Raw genomic sequence first — 15,827 nt, 5'->3', positions numbered from 1 at the left:
TCATAATGTTATAAACTGCTTTATGTATAGAGGAGAATTTCGGTAGCTCAGGTAGCGTAGATGGTGGTTGGCTTGTTCGCTGAGCTGGGCAACTTGGTTGCAAACGTTTCATCACCAATTGAGGTGACACTAACCACTAACCCACCGCTACACACAACTACGCACTGATGATGTCACCTCGATTGGTGATGAAACGTTTGCAACCAAATTGCCCAGCTCAGCGAACAAGCCAATGACCAACTACTTTAAGTAAAACACTTTGTTTTATTTATTGTTTTCATCTTGTTATCCACAGGCGCGGCCAAGCTAACTCCACTTTCTCTGCGTCGGTACAGTATCCGTCATCAGAGAGCGTCTCTGGCATCAAGTAGATTCATACTCAAGGAGACGTGTTTCACTCCACTTCACTTTCCGTGGTCCTTTTATGCTGTCTGGCATACTCATCTGTACTGTGAACAAGGTCATGTAGCTGTTGGTGATTCTCTGTGTCCATCTCGATAACTGACCATCTGAGTGTCGGGTGGACGCGCACAGGTGCTCAAATGTAGGGACCAAACACAGTTCCCTTGGTAGGGTGGACCACGCAGCTACCGCACTCATGGAGCATTTAAAGTTACAAACTAAACAACGTGTCCGTTCCTTGAGCATTACCACGTTTGCGTGTCCGCTGCTATTGGTTTGATTGATCATCCAAGTGGTTATACTGAATCAATAGAAGTCACGTGCATTTTTTATCACTGATGTGGTCTCGTCCACCAATCAAATCATAGCTTCAAAACATCTCAAATCTAGGAGCGATTTGGAATCTCTAGAATCAGTGTAAAGAGCGTAATTCATGTAGAAACTTTTGGGCTTTCCATTGAACAATGTTCACGGTGTTCGAGTTCCTAGCCGTAGATCAGGACTTCATCTCAGTGTATGTAAAACAATCTTAAAGTTCGTAACGCAAGTACTCGAAAACTGACTTTTGCGCGAACTCTTCCGTTAATTAATACACACTGTGGGATTAAAAAACCAGAGGTGAGCGGTTCATACATTTAAAAGAATGCTAAACTGAAGTTCGCGAATAAAATTGCGTAAACTGTTGATATCGTCAGCGGTCACGTGGGCAGGCCGGGGACGATTCAGTGTGCGTACGAGCGTCTTCTGAGTAGATAAGCGGAGGTCGTGTCAGTGAATCGCAATTGTATCAGGTACGGACAAACGTTGCTAGGAAGGCAGACGCTTGGTGCAATCGTACTGTCAAAATTAATCACGTGACTCGTATCAGCCAAGTGATCGACTACTGCGCTAGTAACCCTCTTCCTCGGTGTACCTATCAGCTAAAACGGATCATTCTCCTTTACTGTCTTACACAACTGCCGCGACGTGTGCCTTACGTCCTCCACTATGCAATGGCAGGTAAAGGAGAGGACCAACCTGATTTGAGTGTGAACCAGCAGCTTATCTTTGAGGACTGAGGCATCACCTGAGTAGTAAGTGAAGCGAGTGGAGTGGTCTGACGCAGTGTATGATGTAGACTCCTAGTCAAATAGTTTGCGACAAGACCCCTTTTGAAAGGAAGACCGATAAAAGCGTATTTCTCTTTGACTGTGACCAGATTTATTTCCCAAGTTCTAGTAGCCAACAGATTCAATGCAGTCCAGACTGAGAACAAGTTGTTAAGCCTCTTGAAGGACGTTCAGATTATAAGGAATAACTATAAGTGCTTCGACACCTGCAGAATCGGTAACCTGAAATTGTCATCACCAAATCAACCGAAACTGCCATCAAACAGTCCGCACTTTCTTTTTTTTCAGGAAAACCTACCCGCGGTTGGCGTGACGTTATTTTGCAATCTGGCCCTGATGGTTTCGCCAAAGCTGTCAGGCGGCATCCACACCTTCTACTGATGGACACGACGATGCGCGACGCACATCAGTCACTACTTGCAACGCGAATCCGAACATTAGACATTGCTCGAATTTCTCCATTTGTTGCTCATGCTTTTCCGCAGTTCTTTTCTCTGGAAAACTGGGGTGGTACGTCAACATTGATATCGATTTTTTTAATTACAATATGAACTTCAAAGGCAAGGCTGGCAAGGCTCAAGTACTCTACAGTTCCTCGTAGTCTAATTAAGTCCCGATTTTTATAAAACATCCCTTCTGAAGCTAGACAGTGTCTGGCTATTTGGCACCTTCGATGGACAACGAAAGGTATTCTCAAGTGGATTGATTGTCTTACGAGCCGTATCTCAGATCCTGTGGGCTGAGAAAATCAAATTCCAGTCACGTGTTCTTGTTTCAAACAGTTACTCTGAGCACACCATGGAGTATTTTGCTTCTCTTAGAGGTTTGTGTCCAGCATTCACGGCTCTAACACATCATGAACTGAGAAACACTGGTGAAACAATGCGAGCCTTGTGTAAATGCATATACCAGTGGGACAAGGGAGAACACGGTGGACAAAAACCACCGGACTCCAAGTGTTCGGCTGTTTGTTTTCCAATAAGCTGGACAATTTGATTGCAAACGCTTTGTCAGCAATTGAGGTAACACCAGCAGTGCGTTGTTAGGGAGCGTGATGGAGAGTAGTGACGGGTGGGTGATTGAGCGTTGAGTGTTAATATACGCGCTGCTAGCCGGGGCTTACCTTTGATCCCGATTATTTGTTAAGTCGGACAGTTCCACTGGTTGCTCCGTTACGCGGTGTCTTGATTTGCCGATGACCACATGACCTTTGAGCCTGGACTTCCCTGCTCTCGTACTTTTGTCGGTACTGGAGTAACCTGTGCCTTTACCCCTCAGTATTCCAGTTTGTAACATGGTTTGTTCCGATGAGTATGAGTAGTAGTTTGGTAGTCTTATCTCGAAAATCAAAAGATCGTTGTTCTCTCGATGTTACGGTTTTTCCCCAGGGGAATGGCGTGAATCCTCTTAACCTAGTATGGATGCGGAGCAAAAACGTGAGAACAGGTAAGTGAAAGAAGGATTTGAAAGGACCATGCCATTGGAATCAAGTGAGACATGAGGACAAATTAGGGGCTGATGAGGGTAGCTAAATTAGTTGTATGTGGTTTTTGCAACAGGAATGGTGTGAGTCGCTGAAAGTCACCTACGATGTGCAAAAGGTAGCGATTTATTTTAGTCCATCTCACCTGACCCACCAGCACCTCGTTGTTCATCACCATCATCATCGACATCATCATCATCATCATCATCATCATCATCATCATCATCATCATCATCATCATCATCATCATCATCATCATCATCATCGACGGCATGACATCAACACCGATGCTCCACTGCCTTACAACCATGATTAATTTGAAAGCCTTATTGTAAAGAAAAGAGTAAAGATGGACGGAGGAGGGACTTAGTGTCAGCTTACCACAATCATTCCGAGGTGCCCATTCCACCAGACATTCACTCAGGCGATCTTGATAGAAACTGACAACAAGAACGCCACTAACATCGGTTGACAGTTGTAGTGTCCCCAACCAGACACGGTGAGGATCACGCGGTTTCCATCCTAGAAGGCGAGTAGCACCGTCAGCACCCAAATTATCCCAAATGGTCAGATCTGTCTGAAGCTATCACTCGAATACACAAATCACCGCCCCTGGATTGTGGGCGGTCCACTGACAGGTCCGTTTTTCTATGAGTACTCAGCTTCCGTAATCGATTAAACAGACGTCTTATGAGTGCTCGCAACATTGTAGAAGTCTTAAAAAACTCAGGTGTTTGGAAATAAAATGCCGCTGCATTAACTTGTAATTTTTCATTTCTTGCAAAAGATATAATCTTGTGGTTTCCTGGCTTCCAGTAGCGAGCATCGGGGCAGACACTCACGTACAGGGGCGCAAGTATTCTCAAGGGAACAGTCTACTTTCTGATGGGTTTGAAAACTTAATTTATGGTGAAGTGAATGGACATTGGAAACAATGTTATTTTTACGGTCTGAAGTACTAATGAGTTGTGAATGAAATCGACTGTCTGTTTTCATCAGTTATTTGTGGAACCAGCTTTCTGAAAGTTAAGTTTCCTGGCTTGAGTGTTAGAATCGGAATCTTGAAACATGGATAAAATACTCATTAAAATCTAACATCTTTCCTTGTACAAATAAAAATGGAGCTGGAATTGGCAGGCAATAACCATAGTGGTCACCCAGAAACCGATAGTGCTTAAGGATGAACATAACTCACCTTCTTGATAGTGAGAAATCTCGGTGATACTACAGGCGGCGTTTCTGACTACACCTCGTCAGTTTACTTGGTATCAAAACGGCAGATCGATGCGCTTCAAAGAACGCGTATATCACACTAAACTGTGGACTGTGGAGTGGATAGTCATAAGGCTGCGAGACTTGGCCACTTTAAGTGCAGGATCTGAGACATCTTCAGGTCTTTGGACAAAGGTGTCTCCGAACTATAGCTGGAGTCGGTTGGGATCAACTAACTGGCAACGGGTTAATTAGGAGACCAAATTTGGTGCGGCTGACAGTACCTTCCTTAAAGCATGCACCCAGCTGAAGTGACTGGGTCGCGTTGCGAATCCTGAGACGAGCTCTGTTCTCCGTGCCTTACTCGGAGTGGCGGAAACCCAGAGGTAGACCGAATACGACGGGGTAGAAGCGAATGAAGGATGTTACAAGAAGCTTGGGTGCTGTTGGCACTCCGGGACGTGGTCTCGTACTTGGAGAAACTGGATGATATGACGGCAAACCGACGTCGGTGGCGTCCTCATTCTGGTCTTGTCTCCCGTATTATCAGATTAGAAGTTGTAGACACCTCGGGTGCTCTTTTTTGGCTAACTCTATGTCCCCCCACCTGTCACAATCATTTTCTCTCTTCTCTGTGAGGCTTTATTGAAATCAGTTGATGTTCGTACGGCAGTGGGGCACCAGTGTTCTCGCCTGGTGTTTCTGACACCAACAGTGATGATGACGATAACGACGTATTGGCGCATCACCCATCAGGATGGCCATTCAACGTGGATTTTATGCAACGGTCAGTCTTCCCTATGGAAAATGCAGATATGAAGGTTCAAGTCCTTTAGCTACACCGCATCTGTGACGCAAATAATCAAGTGCAGTTTGTGCGGCTTGTTGACACGCGATGAAAAATCAGTCAGTCAACATGAAGTGGCACAATATTCTTTTGGTTTTTACTTCACCTGTTTTGATTCCATAAACGTGATCAACAAGGACGATTAGCACAATTCGTTCGTTAGGCCGTTGCATCACTAGAGCACCAGCAGAGGTTTTGAAGGTTGGATTATTCATAACGGCAACTTTACATCTCTTCTCCAATGCGCTGTTTCGTTTGGACGGTATGGCAGGTAGACACCGAAAAATGATGTTGCCGCTGAATGAGGTGACGAGTTTTTGTGTAGGCTCCATTTCGATTGGCTTCCATTTGGCAAACTCCCTAATGGTTTTCCCTACTGAACGCATCGCAAGTAGGCTCATGTTTCCTAGTTTTGTCCCTTGGGAATCGGACCCCGTAATTTTGCTTCACGAAGCTCCGTGCGCTTGATCTTTTCAGCTCACGACCGTAAAAACTCTCTACCTATAAAATTGACGTTGACTACTTAGTAATCCCGGTCCAGTGCAGCCAGATTTTGGAGGAATTTGGTCTTATATTCTGATAAATCAGTGCCGTACTTGTACACTTTTTGGGTTCCCTGACATTGTGTGCATCGTCTTGTCTTTTGAACGTTACGCGTTCTTCTCACAATATCAAGGTTATATTGTTACAATATGATCTATTGAATTCACTGTTGAGCCGAATATATATGAACCGTGCACCTGGACTGTATTCACCGTTGTTTAATGCAGGTGCAACCTTTGATGTTTCAATGCGTTTCCTTCACGAGTGCCCATGGGAACGTCTGGAACAACTTCGTGAGGCGATTCCGAATATCCCCTTCCAAATGCTTCTCCGTGGTGCCAGTGCTGTGGGCTATAAAAACTATCCGGATAATGTGGTACATGAGTGAGTTTTCTCTTAGTTGCCGCCTTGTAAGCTCACTTATTAGCAGCCCCCCCCCCCCGGATGAGACTCTGGTTTGCTGCTTCCAGACAGCAGCTCCTATTTCAGTATACAAGATGCATACTGGCCGTCTACTGAGCCAAACCTATGTTGCCCGGGGAGGAACCAGAAAGTTAGCTCTTCTACGCCTCAAACTGTATTTGGTGTCACCTCACAAAAAAGTCGATTCGACAGGCTACGTCAGAAAGCCATGTTCAAAGAAGTATCTCCTCCAGGACGTGGGTGTGTATTCTGAAGCAGGACCCGTGCCAGTTGGCAACACAGCACTGGCTCTTAACACCCGATTCATTTTCGTTTTCACTTACTTCGAAGATCTGTGCTTGAGCATCTACCAGTGAAAGGAAAAAGACATTCGCTGCGGAGCTATTTATTAGAAACTGCCAACTGACCAATTACAGACTATTGGACAGGGAAGCAAAACTCTCATTTGCATCTTATTTACAAAAACTGGACATCCATCTCCATCTGAAGGCGTCTTCTAGGACTTTTCTGGATATTCATTGACACAAATCATTCATTGCTCAAATCCAAGCAAATGCTACTCCACAAATTGCGAAACAGATCTCCCTTTTCAAGAGACGCAAAGCGAATTTACAAGAAGAAAACATACTACTCGCATCGCAAGCCTTCAGTAGTATCATCGTTTTGAAGCAGGATCTGTGCCAGTTGGCAACACAGTACTGAATCTTAACATCTGATTCATTTTCGTTTTCAATTATTTCGTAGATCTGTGATTGAGCATCTACCAGGTGCCTGAGGTAGCTCATTTGTTAAGGTACGATTTTGATGACCGCAAGGCTCGTGGTTTGAATCCAAACCCGTCACCTTGACTGCTTCTCAGTAGGTTTGGGTGACCTGGCAGTATATAAGCCATCGTACTTCCTTCGGTGAGCATGGCAGGTAGACGCCGCAAGGTTGTTACAGCTGAATGGTTCTCAAGTAAGAGCGTGACTTCTTATCGTTGTCTAATCTAAGTGAACGGACAACTTTCTGTTTGACTATCAATCTAGAATTGGGTACCAAAGAGCAAATTCGAAGAAAAACTGTACGATATAGAAACGCTGGTGTGTCTTTAACTGACGCTGAAGAGGGATCCATCCAGAACGCCAACGGTAGATTCAAGAATGGGTGGTTGATAAACCTCGTCAATTCTACCGTGCGCGGATTTCAGTTCATAGGCAGAGTACTGAAGAAAGCTTCATAGACCAGTCGCAGCCGACAGACGCCGTAAAACTCCCAGACTTTAGACCTAGACGAGTTACTCACTGAGGGCCTAAGAAGAGGACAACTACACCCGGGCCAGTTAGTAAATCTCACGTAAGTTTCTACATTCTCTGAAATCCACTTTGCTGATGAATCAAGGTAGCTTTGCCACTACTAATTACACAGTTTATCCTACCCGTCTTGCAGCACGAAACATTGACGTACGTAACTTGTGCGGGGATATGGGAGTTCACATGTAGCATAACGACATGCCGCTTGGGAATTCTTGGCTTTGGTAGTCACGTGAAAGGTGGAAACGAGCCAGAAGTCAAACAATAACTTGGCAGCGAAGAATAAAAGCCACTACCAGCTGCGCTGGTCAGTCTTCCTGGTGAGGACCCCGGGACCGGGCAAAATAATGGCCAGAGACATTGTCAAACATGGCCTAGTTGCGCCCTCAATGGCGCTCGTGCATAGCCCCACTCCCAACCCCCTCGCAGTCCTGTATTTACGCACCAATTTACCAGCTGCCGTCTACAATGATGACGATGATGACGATGATGATAATGATGATGATAATTCGGATGATGATGATGATGATGATGATGATGATGACGATGATGATGATGATGATGATGATGATGATGATGAGCCCTACGCATCGTGTTCGACATTCTTGTTGATAAGGCCTGTTTTCTAAGCGCAAGCGGCACAGTCTGTTTGCTACGCAGACTTCCGACTGTGATGTCACTCGTCAATAAGGCAAGGTGGTTACTGCACGAAGCTCTAATGCGGACTTAAATAGCTCAGAATTGTTTTCTCAACAGTAGCTTTTGTAACGACTCTTGTGATAGCGCTGTGGTGCCAATCGCCGAGTTGATTTTCAAGCGCTTGTTCGATGCACCGTTCCGGGGTGCTTCACGGACCTTCAAATGCAGGGCGAGACGAAGAAGTTTCTATCCCAGATTTATCCCAATTTCAACAACTAAGCATGGTCTAATTCCGAATTCTCAATTAGACAGAGCTTAAACTAAATCTAAAACCTGAAGTTCAGTAGTCGGATTGGTATGGCTCAGTTGGAATGGTTCTGCCGGTAAATATGCCTACATTAACCAACTGTCACCTGGTTCGTTACTGTACCTGCTGTTCAATGTATTTTGAATACGACACGACGATTTTCAAGCAAACTTCAAGGATTACTTGATAGTGACTTTTTTAAATCCATACCACTCTCCCTCTCGGCCCCAGTTAGTCCATTGGGACTATACCAAAGTAATGAAGAACTGCATATAATTTTCACTCTGCTCATATTCCATCAGAAGTGCATTTCACATCTATGTCAAGGCTCGAACTCCGAAGACCTGACATACGAGGAGAGCCCTTCACCCATTGGTTGAACGTATCTTAATTCGTTAAGAAAAGCGTAGAATGCAATCGGGTCCACCTTAGAGACCTCGTCAACTTGGTCTGTACTGGTGAGGAGGTCCACATTCAAGAGGTTCACTCAGTAAATCTGAAGCTGTGTATTTAGTCCTATGGGAATTTTTCATGTACGATCCTGTTTCATTTGTAATTGGCACAAAATGGGCAATGCGAGTGATTGCTTAATTCCTCCTCAAAAGCAAACTGTTCGACGCTTCTCTTCGTCTCCAGGTGAGTTGGCCGCTCACTAATCGGTTTATTTCCACGAAATATTCGTCTTTTGTGTCAGAGGGAATCTTTCCGTTGTCTACCACCAATATTCACTAAGGGTGTTAATTACAACCTCTTGAACTCACCTTAGAAACAATTTGATGATATTTCGGAGATTGACTCAGTGGACTCGGTTCTAGCTTTATTCATGGTAAAAATGACGCCAGAAACACGCAGCCGAAGCTGTAGTGATATCCGCAGGGAATAACCGTCTATTTACTTACTTGTGTGAGCAGTGTTCACGGTAACACATGAGGAGGAAGACATATTTGAACATCTTGATTGCTCGTACTGCTGAGTTAAGTAGCATCTACAAAACACTTACATGTTCGGTGCATTATGTGCAGTTAGTTATCCAGAATTATGAACGGAACTCAGTAAAAACACAGTTTACAACAGCAACACGGTTTGTACGTAAGATTGTCGCCGATGGTTTGGAACTACCTTAACAGAACTTGAATAACACTGATGAAAAGAAGAAGGCCTTGGCTGTGGAGTTGTTTATTGGAAAGCACCAACTGAACAGTTACAGGCTATTGGACGGGGAAGCAAATCTCTCATATGCATCTTATTTACAAAAGCTGAATATCCATTTTCTGCTTGAACGCGCCTTCCTGAACTTCCCTGGATAATCATTGACTGTTGCTAAAATCCAAGCAAATGCTACAAAGTGACTCCACGAATTCCGCCATAGATCTCACTGTTCAAGAGACACGAAGCGGATTTACTAGAAAACATACTAGTCGCATGCCTCCCCCATCAGCAGTATCGCCGTTACATTGGTAGCTTTCACGCCGCATTAGAAGATGCGATAAAGAAGCTGTACAGTTGCATAGACGTAACACACTAGTCATAAGCTTGCTAAAAACTCTTGGGCAGCCAAAGACCGTTTTTTCCTTCCATTTTGGGCTCTTCAGATAGGCGCAGCCCCAGAGTTTCCCTAAATCTTATGTTCTACTTGAACCAAAATTGCACGGAATCTGACTTGTACACACATCTGCATACCAACTCGGTTTTGACTGGAGACTCACATGGAACTGAACTTAAGGACATAAACGAGAGATTTAGTTGGGTTCCAGGTAAATTACCCGTCAAAACCTAACAGGTATGCAGATAAGTCTGCAAGTCAAAGCAGTTTCATCCTTGCTGGGAAATATCAGCAGTGGGCATCTCACAAAACTGCAGTAGGAAGTTTTTAACCCGCGACCGTTCGGTCCCAAGCAGTGTGGTTATTACTCACTTGGACAGGACATGGCTGTACTCACCCTTTACTCACATGAAACACATCACGTGGTCACGTATCGATTAGTCGGAAAGTCGGGGGTTCGAGATCCGCGCACTGCTGACGGTTCCCAACAAAGATGAAACAGCTGTATGGCTCTTATTGGCTTTTAGCTCAGATTGGGCTCACTCACCGGACTAAATCTGAATTGAAAAACCAATATGGAAATCGGTTTTGCCTTTGTGACCATATATGCTGGTTGAATGCGTAATGCGAGTTACGGAAGTCGCCTGAATAGGTGAAATTTTGTTCAAGCCCTCGAACTGAACTATTTATTGTTTTCTTAAGGGGCGTATGTGAGCCGCTCGGAAAGTTCGGATCATAGTGGGTCGTGATTTGCCTGCAGTAATTTTTATTAGAACGGATTAAACTTTCATTTTTTATCATGAGACTCGGGAATGGAGCAATCCACTCTCATTTTAGGGCACGATTCAAGAGCACCCGAACTGAGAGGCAAGTGATTTAAGAAAGTACATCCAGGGGGGAGCTTTTGAAATCCTATAGCTCCATTATCTGCTCCAAAGATACTGAGATTAGTTAACGTAACGTCGTAACGCCTTTCCAGTGAACCTAAGCGATTTTTGGTCATTTGAAAAACATTTTTGCTTTCACCTGTGCTGGTCTACACGTTTGACTTTTATTCAAGTGATTGAGCTGAAAGCAGTTGGAAGATCTTTCAGTGTTGGCGAAATACACGCATTTGTGAACGAATTTCGTTTCGGGAGAGAATCACCAGGAACTCAGATGAATCTCTCGTTTGTGATGTTTCCAGACGTTACGAGTATACGAATGTACATGTATCTTGATATCTCGAATATCGTAGAAACTGAAACGAGGCGGCCTGGTGCAGCACATTCACCTGCCTGGAAACACCACAAACGAGAGATTCAGTTGGGTTCCAAGTGAGTCTCTCGCAAAACTAAATTAGTTTGCAAATGAATTTCGCTAATTTCGTGGAATTTGGTTTCAAGTAGAACATAAACTCGAGGACTGCGCCTAAATGATGAGTCTCAAGAAGGACGAAACCGGTCGTGGGCTGTTGAAGAATTTTCAGCATCCTTATGAGTGATGAATCTCTCATATTGTCCAGGACGCCTGCGTCGACTACCGTTGAGCTCACAATCTACAGTACATCTCATTATTTGCTTACTTCAAAGGAGCCATAGAATCGCCCCTCTTTTGGGAAGTTCAGTTACCAAGCAAATCAGGTGGTTTCAGGAATACGCCCTGTAGGTGGAGCTTCCTTACTAACCTTGGATAACATTGCCGAACACTGTTCACGTGTCTTGATTCACGAAGAACAAAAGGTCCGTTTGTGGGAACTAAAAGTTCAGAAGACTTTCTGGACTCACTTGGACTGCCAATCGCATGGTAAATTTAGTGGGATCGGGACAAACTGGTCATTTGGGGGAGTGCACTATTGAAAGAGGGACCAGCTCGTTCGCTTTTGTGTTCTTGGAAGTTCCTTCTTGTTTCAGACACTTTGGGGCTCGTTTAAACCATCGCCTCTAGGAAGAACTGAGGACGACCAAGCGCACGGTGCATCTTTGCACACCTGATCGTAAGAACACTTGATTTTTTCTTCTGATCTTTTTGAAGGTCAGAAAAGTGTACTTCTTTTCCTGTGTTTCTTTACCACCCGATAGATTCTGCAAAGTAGCTGTGAAAAGTGGGCTGGACATCTTCCGCGTCTTTGACTGTTTGAATTACATGCCCAACCTAGTCGTCGGAATGGAGGCGGCTGGGAACGCTGGCGGCGTGGTCGAGGGCGCTTTTTGCTACTCGGGTGATGTGTCCAGCCCGAACGAACACAAATATACGCTTCAGTACTATTTAGATCTAGTGGAACAGTTGGTAAAGGCTGGCACCCATATTCTGGGCATAAAAGATATGGCAGGTACGTAGGATAATTTGCTTTGTTTTGTGAAAATATCGTTGGATCACTTTTTATGGTGTTAAGCAGAACAATGTGTAGTAGCACTAATTACGGGGATAAATCGAAACTCGAATGGTGTGGTCTCAGGAATTGTCTTACTGTTCTATTGAGTGGCATGTAACATGCCCCCTCCCCCCGAATGCAGTAATCCTGTTTGCTAAGAATGGAAAGCAGTTAGAAGAATCGAATATTTTCGACTCCGGTAGCCAGAGTTTTTGTAGTTTAAACATAAAAATACCAAATGGTAGTTAGTGCATCCATCCGGGTCTTGTTGTACTTCATAACCCAGATGCGTTTGCTGTTCGAAAGAAGTTTTTGGATATTATATATTTCTTGTGTTTTCAGTGATAAATCCACGACGTGTATTCTTTCGGATAACTCTCAGTTGTTTTAGAGGCGCTCCTCACTGAACAAAAGTTTTAGCCAAGGTGAAACAAGAACCTGCTGTCCCGGTGGTCGTATTAGTCACTGCACGGCACAACCGTTTATTGAAACTGTTGTGTTTGAGTAATGAGAGGAAGCCACGGATGGTTGTGAAGTCATTATAGCCCGCTCCAAACCTTTCAGGAGGAACTGCCTCTGATTTGTAGACGAAGTATTTTCTGTTTCTTTCTGTTTCTGCGTCGCTACACCAACTCCTGCGTGTCACTCTGAACTTCACTTTCCAATGGGGAGTATGCTTTCCCCATGCTGACAAACGACGGTTTGTCTTTAAATAGTTGGCATATAAAACAGACCTTTCCATGTAAGTGACTATCTCAGCTGAGGATCGATAATCCTCATGTGAATCCGTCCGCTGTTTCCTACTTTAGGTATTGATTGTAGATGTTGAGAGAGGCCTTGAAACCCATCGATATAGTGTTTGCGTCAGGCCCGAGCAGTCCCCAATTTTAGTTTGACCTGAAAACATACGTACGGGCGGTCAACTATACCGTATTCCGTTTACTATGATAATCTGTCATGGAAACAACTGTCGATGCAAACACCCTATTCAACCTGAACGAGTGTTTCCTTGGCGATGCGTTCTCACAATATCCTATGTTGGTCTAGCACCCTTTTGATGTGTCATCAACTTGATCTCACTTGGTTTCAAACTAAATAACAAAAATTAATAACAGGAAAACTAGTGCATCAGTCTGATGAGTACTCACCTCACTAAGTGACTGGGGGTCCCAATTGAGGGGCTTAACTTATGAAGAGGAAAAGCACCAGCGGGAACTGCCGTGTCCTCGTGAGGTAGGGAGATTCAGCGTCACTGGGCCCTCAGAATGTCACTTACCCGGTTTGCTTGGCTGTGTGTGATTGTTTACTGGGATTCCAACAGAGTTCCAACGGTAGCCGTAAACTTATGTCCCATTAATATAGGAGGATCAGTGACTCAGTAAATGAGGGTTATGATTTTATGACATAGTATGTCACCGAAATATTCCAGCTGAGGACGTTGGACCAATCTAGTCGATCTTAGTTACGTTACTCGTCGGGTTTGAGACAGCTCAGTAGTTGAGAGGCCAGCATACGAACCGGAAGGTCCATGGTTTGAACCCAACATCAGCATCACGACTACTCCTGTCTGGCAGTATCCTGGAGGTATTCCAGCCCTATTACCTCGTGGCATCGCAAATGGGCACCGAAGAGGTGCTACATCTAAACGCCCTTGATCTTGGATTGTAGTAAGAACCTCTGCCACTCTGGATCCAATCTATTGTGTCGGTAGATTCCACAACAATCCTGGTTGTGTGCGTCATTTGACCTGTTCCACAAATCCTGTCTGTTCCTGCTGCCTGATCGGTAAGGAATTGCAAAGAACTTCGTTGGGTCACACTGAACACATGATGTTGAGCAATTAGGTTCTAACTTCAGCTAGAATACTACGGATTCTACTGTCAAAATTACTGAGTGATAGAAGGCGCGGCGGACCGCCGAACAGACTCAGCACTGTACCAGCCTTGTGAAATTTTCCGCGATGCCAATATAGGGTAATCTACTGGCACGGAACACATCCTCTTTGTCATGATGAAGCAACAATGTCAGGTGCGATAGGTTTTCCTGATTTGATCTCACCCTAGGTTCGAGCCGTTGGAAAGGATCGCCATCGTAATCGTAACCAAACTGAATTTTCTGTCCCTCGTAATCGAATCACCAACACCGACAGGGAACGTCAAAGCATGTCAGCGTGTCTGTGTATATAAGATAAAGCCGGCCGAACAGACCTTAAGAAACTGTCTTCGAGTGTAAAGAAGCTCAACAAGGCATACGGGCTGATTGTTGCTCCATTTTTGTCTAGACCACGAATAGTTTGAATTGTTTTACTTCTAGACGAACGACTCTGCGTGATCGAAAAGACTACTCGTGATTTTAAAAAATTCCTTCAGTCCATTAGGCCAGAACACTTATCGGATATTCGGTTGCTATGGTCAAGGATTGAACGATCTGACAGCTATCCATTCCTCTGGAGTCAAATGATTTTCCTGGTAGCTACGTACCACTCGGCGCCCGTTGGTTTCCATTGGATTGGGTAGTCGTTCCTGTGATAGTCTTTTCTCAGGAATGTGCAACTTCTCAAAATTGTTTCACTGGTTACTAAGATCAGTGGGACCCGATAACTGTTACGCCGCAAGTCGTTCACTATTGATAGTGCATTTTAACGATTTGTTCTGAGTTCTAGACTAAAGCTGTCCATAATGAAGTACCACCAATGAAAATGTGAGAAGACAACCCCTGTTGTACACGTGGTACACGGCGGTGATTTTCAACCTGAGCGACCCATCTCGGAACGTCTTGTTTGACCAGAACTCTCGTTCTTCTGCTGGCACGCCTGTTTACAATTCATCATCGACCGCTGGAAGCACATAACTGACTGGTTAGGTAACGACTGGCCAGGTACTGATCACCTGGCCTGCCTGTCGGAACTTTCGGGACAAGTAGTGATCCGGGGAACTAAACAGGACATCACCGCTGACGAATTGTTTTTGCTTACTTCTAGATGGTTTTGTGTGAACAGTCCTTCTGGGCCCGCTGCGTGGACTATGGCGGGGATATTAGTAACTTTCTATTCCCCTTCCACTTCAGCATCGTATGTTACCAATACACCAAAGTGCGTTCATGTAATGATGTCCTTAAAAGGTTGAATCATCGTCATATTCGTGTCGCACAGAATTAATGATCTTGGATTCTGAATTCACTGGGATAAAGTAATTGGATATCCATAACCAGGCGTCTCTTTCAGCTTGCCATCATGATAGCTCTAACCATCCGCCATGATGTGAGCATTTTTGCACTCGCTCTCTGTTATTGAAGCTTGAAGGTCAACCGGCCTAATTAAAGGGTATTGAACAGAGGCCGATGGTTTCGGCATACAGCATCGCGCTGGCGTCTGGTTACGCTGGTTTTTCACTGATCTGTCTGCGTACGTGTTGTGCGAAGAACGCCCATCATTCGGCCATTTCTCGATCCATCTTCCTCTGAGTGAAATCCCTACCTGGAGATTAGTAGGAGGCTCGAGAGAACGAAGTAAAATGAATCAGCTTGAGAGGTGGCCTCTTCTGAGAGTGCTGATGCTACTTTGGGACGTGTTTCTTTGCGCTGATTTCAGGTCGCATCACGGTCAGCTCCGAGTAAGCTGCACTGTGACTGCGTTTAAGGGGGGGTGGTTACTAAAATTAGAAGCATAAAGACAG

At 44.6% G+C, this 15,827-nt stretch overlaps 2 protein-coding genes across 2 annotated transcripts in view; both read left to right on the top strand.

Moving 5' to 3' along the window:
• T265_03274 (hypothetical protein) overlaps positions 1-6,794 on the top strand; it is a gene marked incomplete at both ends in the record, with an annotated part of 56,871 nt that extends 50,077 nt beyond the window's left edge. The window contains 3 exons of the mRNA XM_009167707.1: positions 1,800-2,021; positions 5,824-5,980; positions 6,764-6,794. Of these exons, the coding sequence (XP_009165971.1) occupies positions 1,800-2,021; positions 5,824-5,980; positions 6,764-6,794 (410 nt within the window). The remainder of the gene's footprint in view (positions 1-1,799; positions 2,022-5,823; positions 5,981-6,763) is intronic.
• A 2,029-nt stretch (positions 6,795-8,823) lies between these two features.
• T265_03273 (hypothetical protein) overlaps positions 8,824-15,827 on the top strand; it is a gene marked incomplete at both ends in the record, with an annotated part of 35,365 nt that continues 28,361 nt past the window's right edge. Inside the window, 3 exons of the mRNA XM_009167706.1 lie at positions 8,824-8,893; positions 10,987-11,116; positions 11,861-12,111. Coding sequence (XP_009165970.1) covers positions 8,824-8,893; positions 10,987-11,116; positions 11,861-12,111 — 451 coding nt within the window. The remainder of the gene's footprint in view (positions 8,894-10,986; positions 11,117-11,860; positions 12,112-15,827) is intronic.

The sequence above is a fragment of the Opisthorchis viverrini genome (assembly GCF_000715545.1).
Source record: "Opisthorchis viverrini unplaced genomic scaffold opera_v5_45, whole genome shotgun sequence".
Taxonomy (NCBI): Eukaryota; Metazoa; Platyhelminthes; class Trematoda; order Opisthorchiida; family Opisthorchiidae; genus Opisthorchis; species Opisthorchis viverrini.
This window is presented reverse-complemented; position numbering and strand designations above follow the sequence as displayed.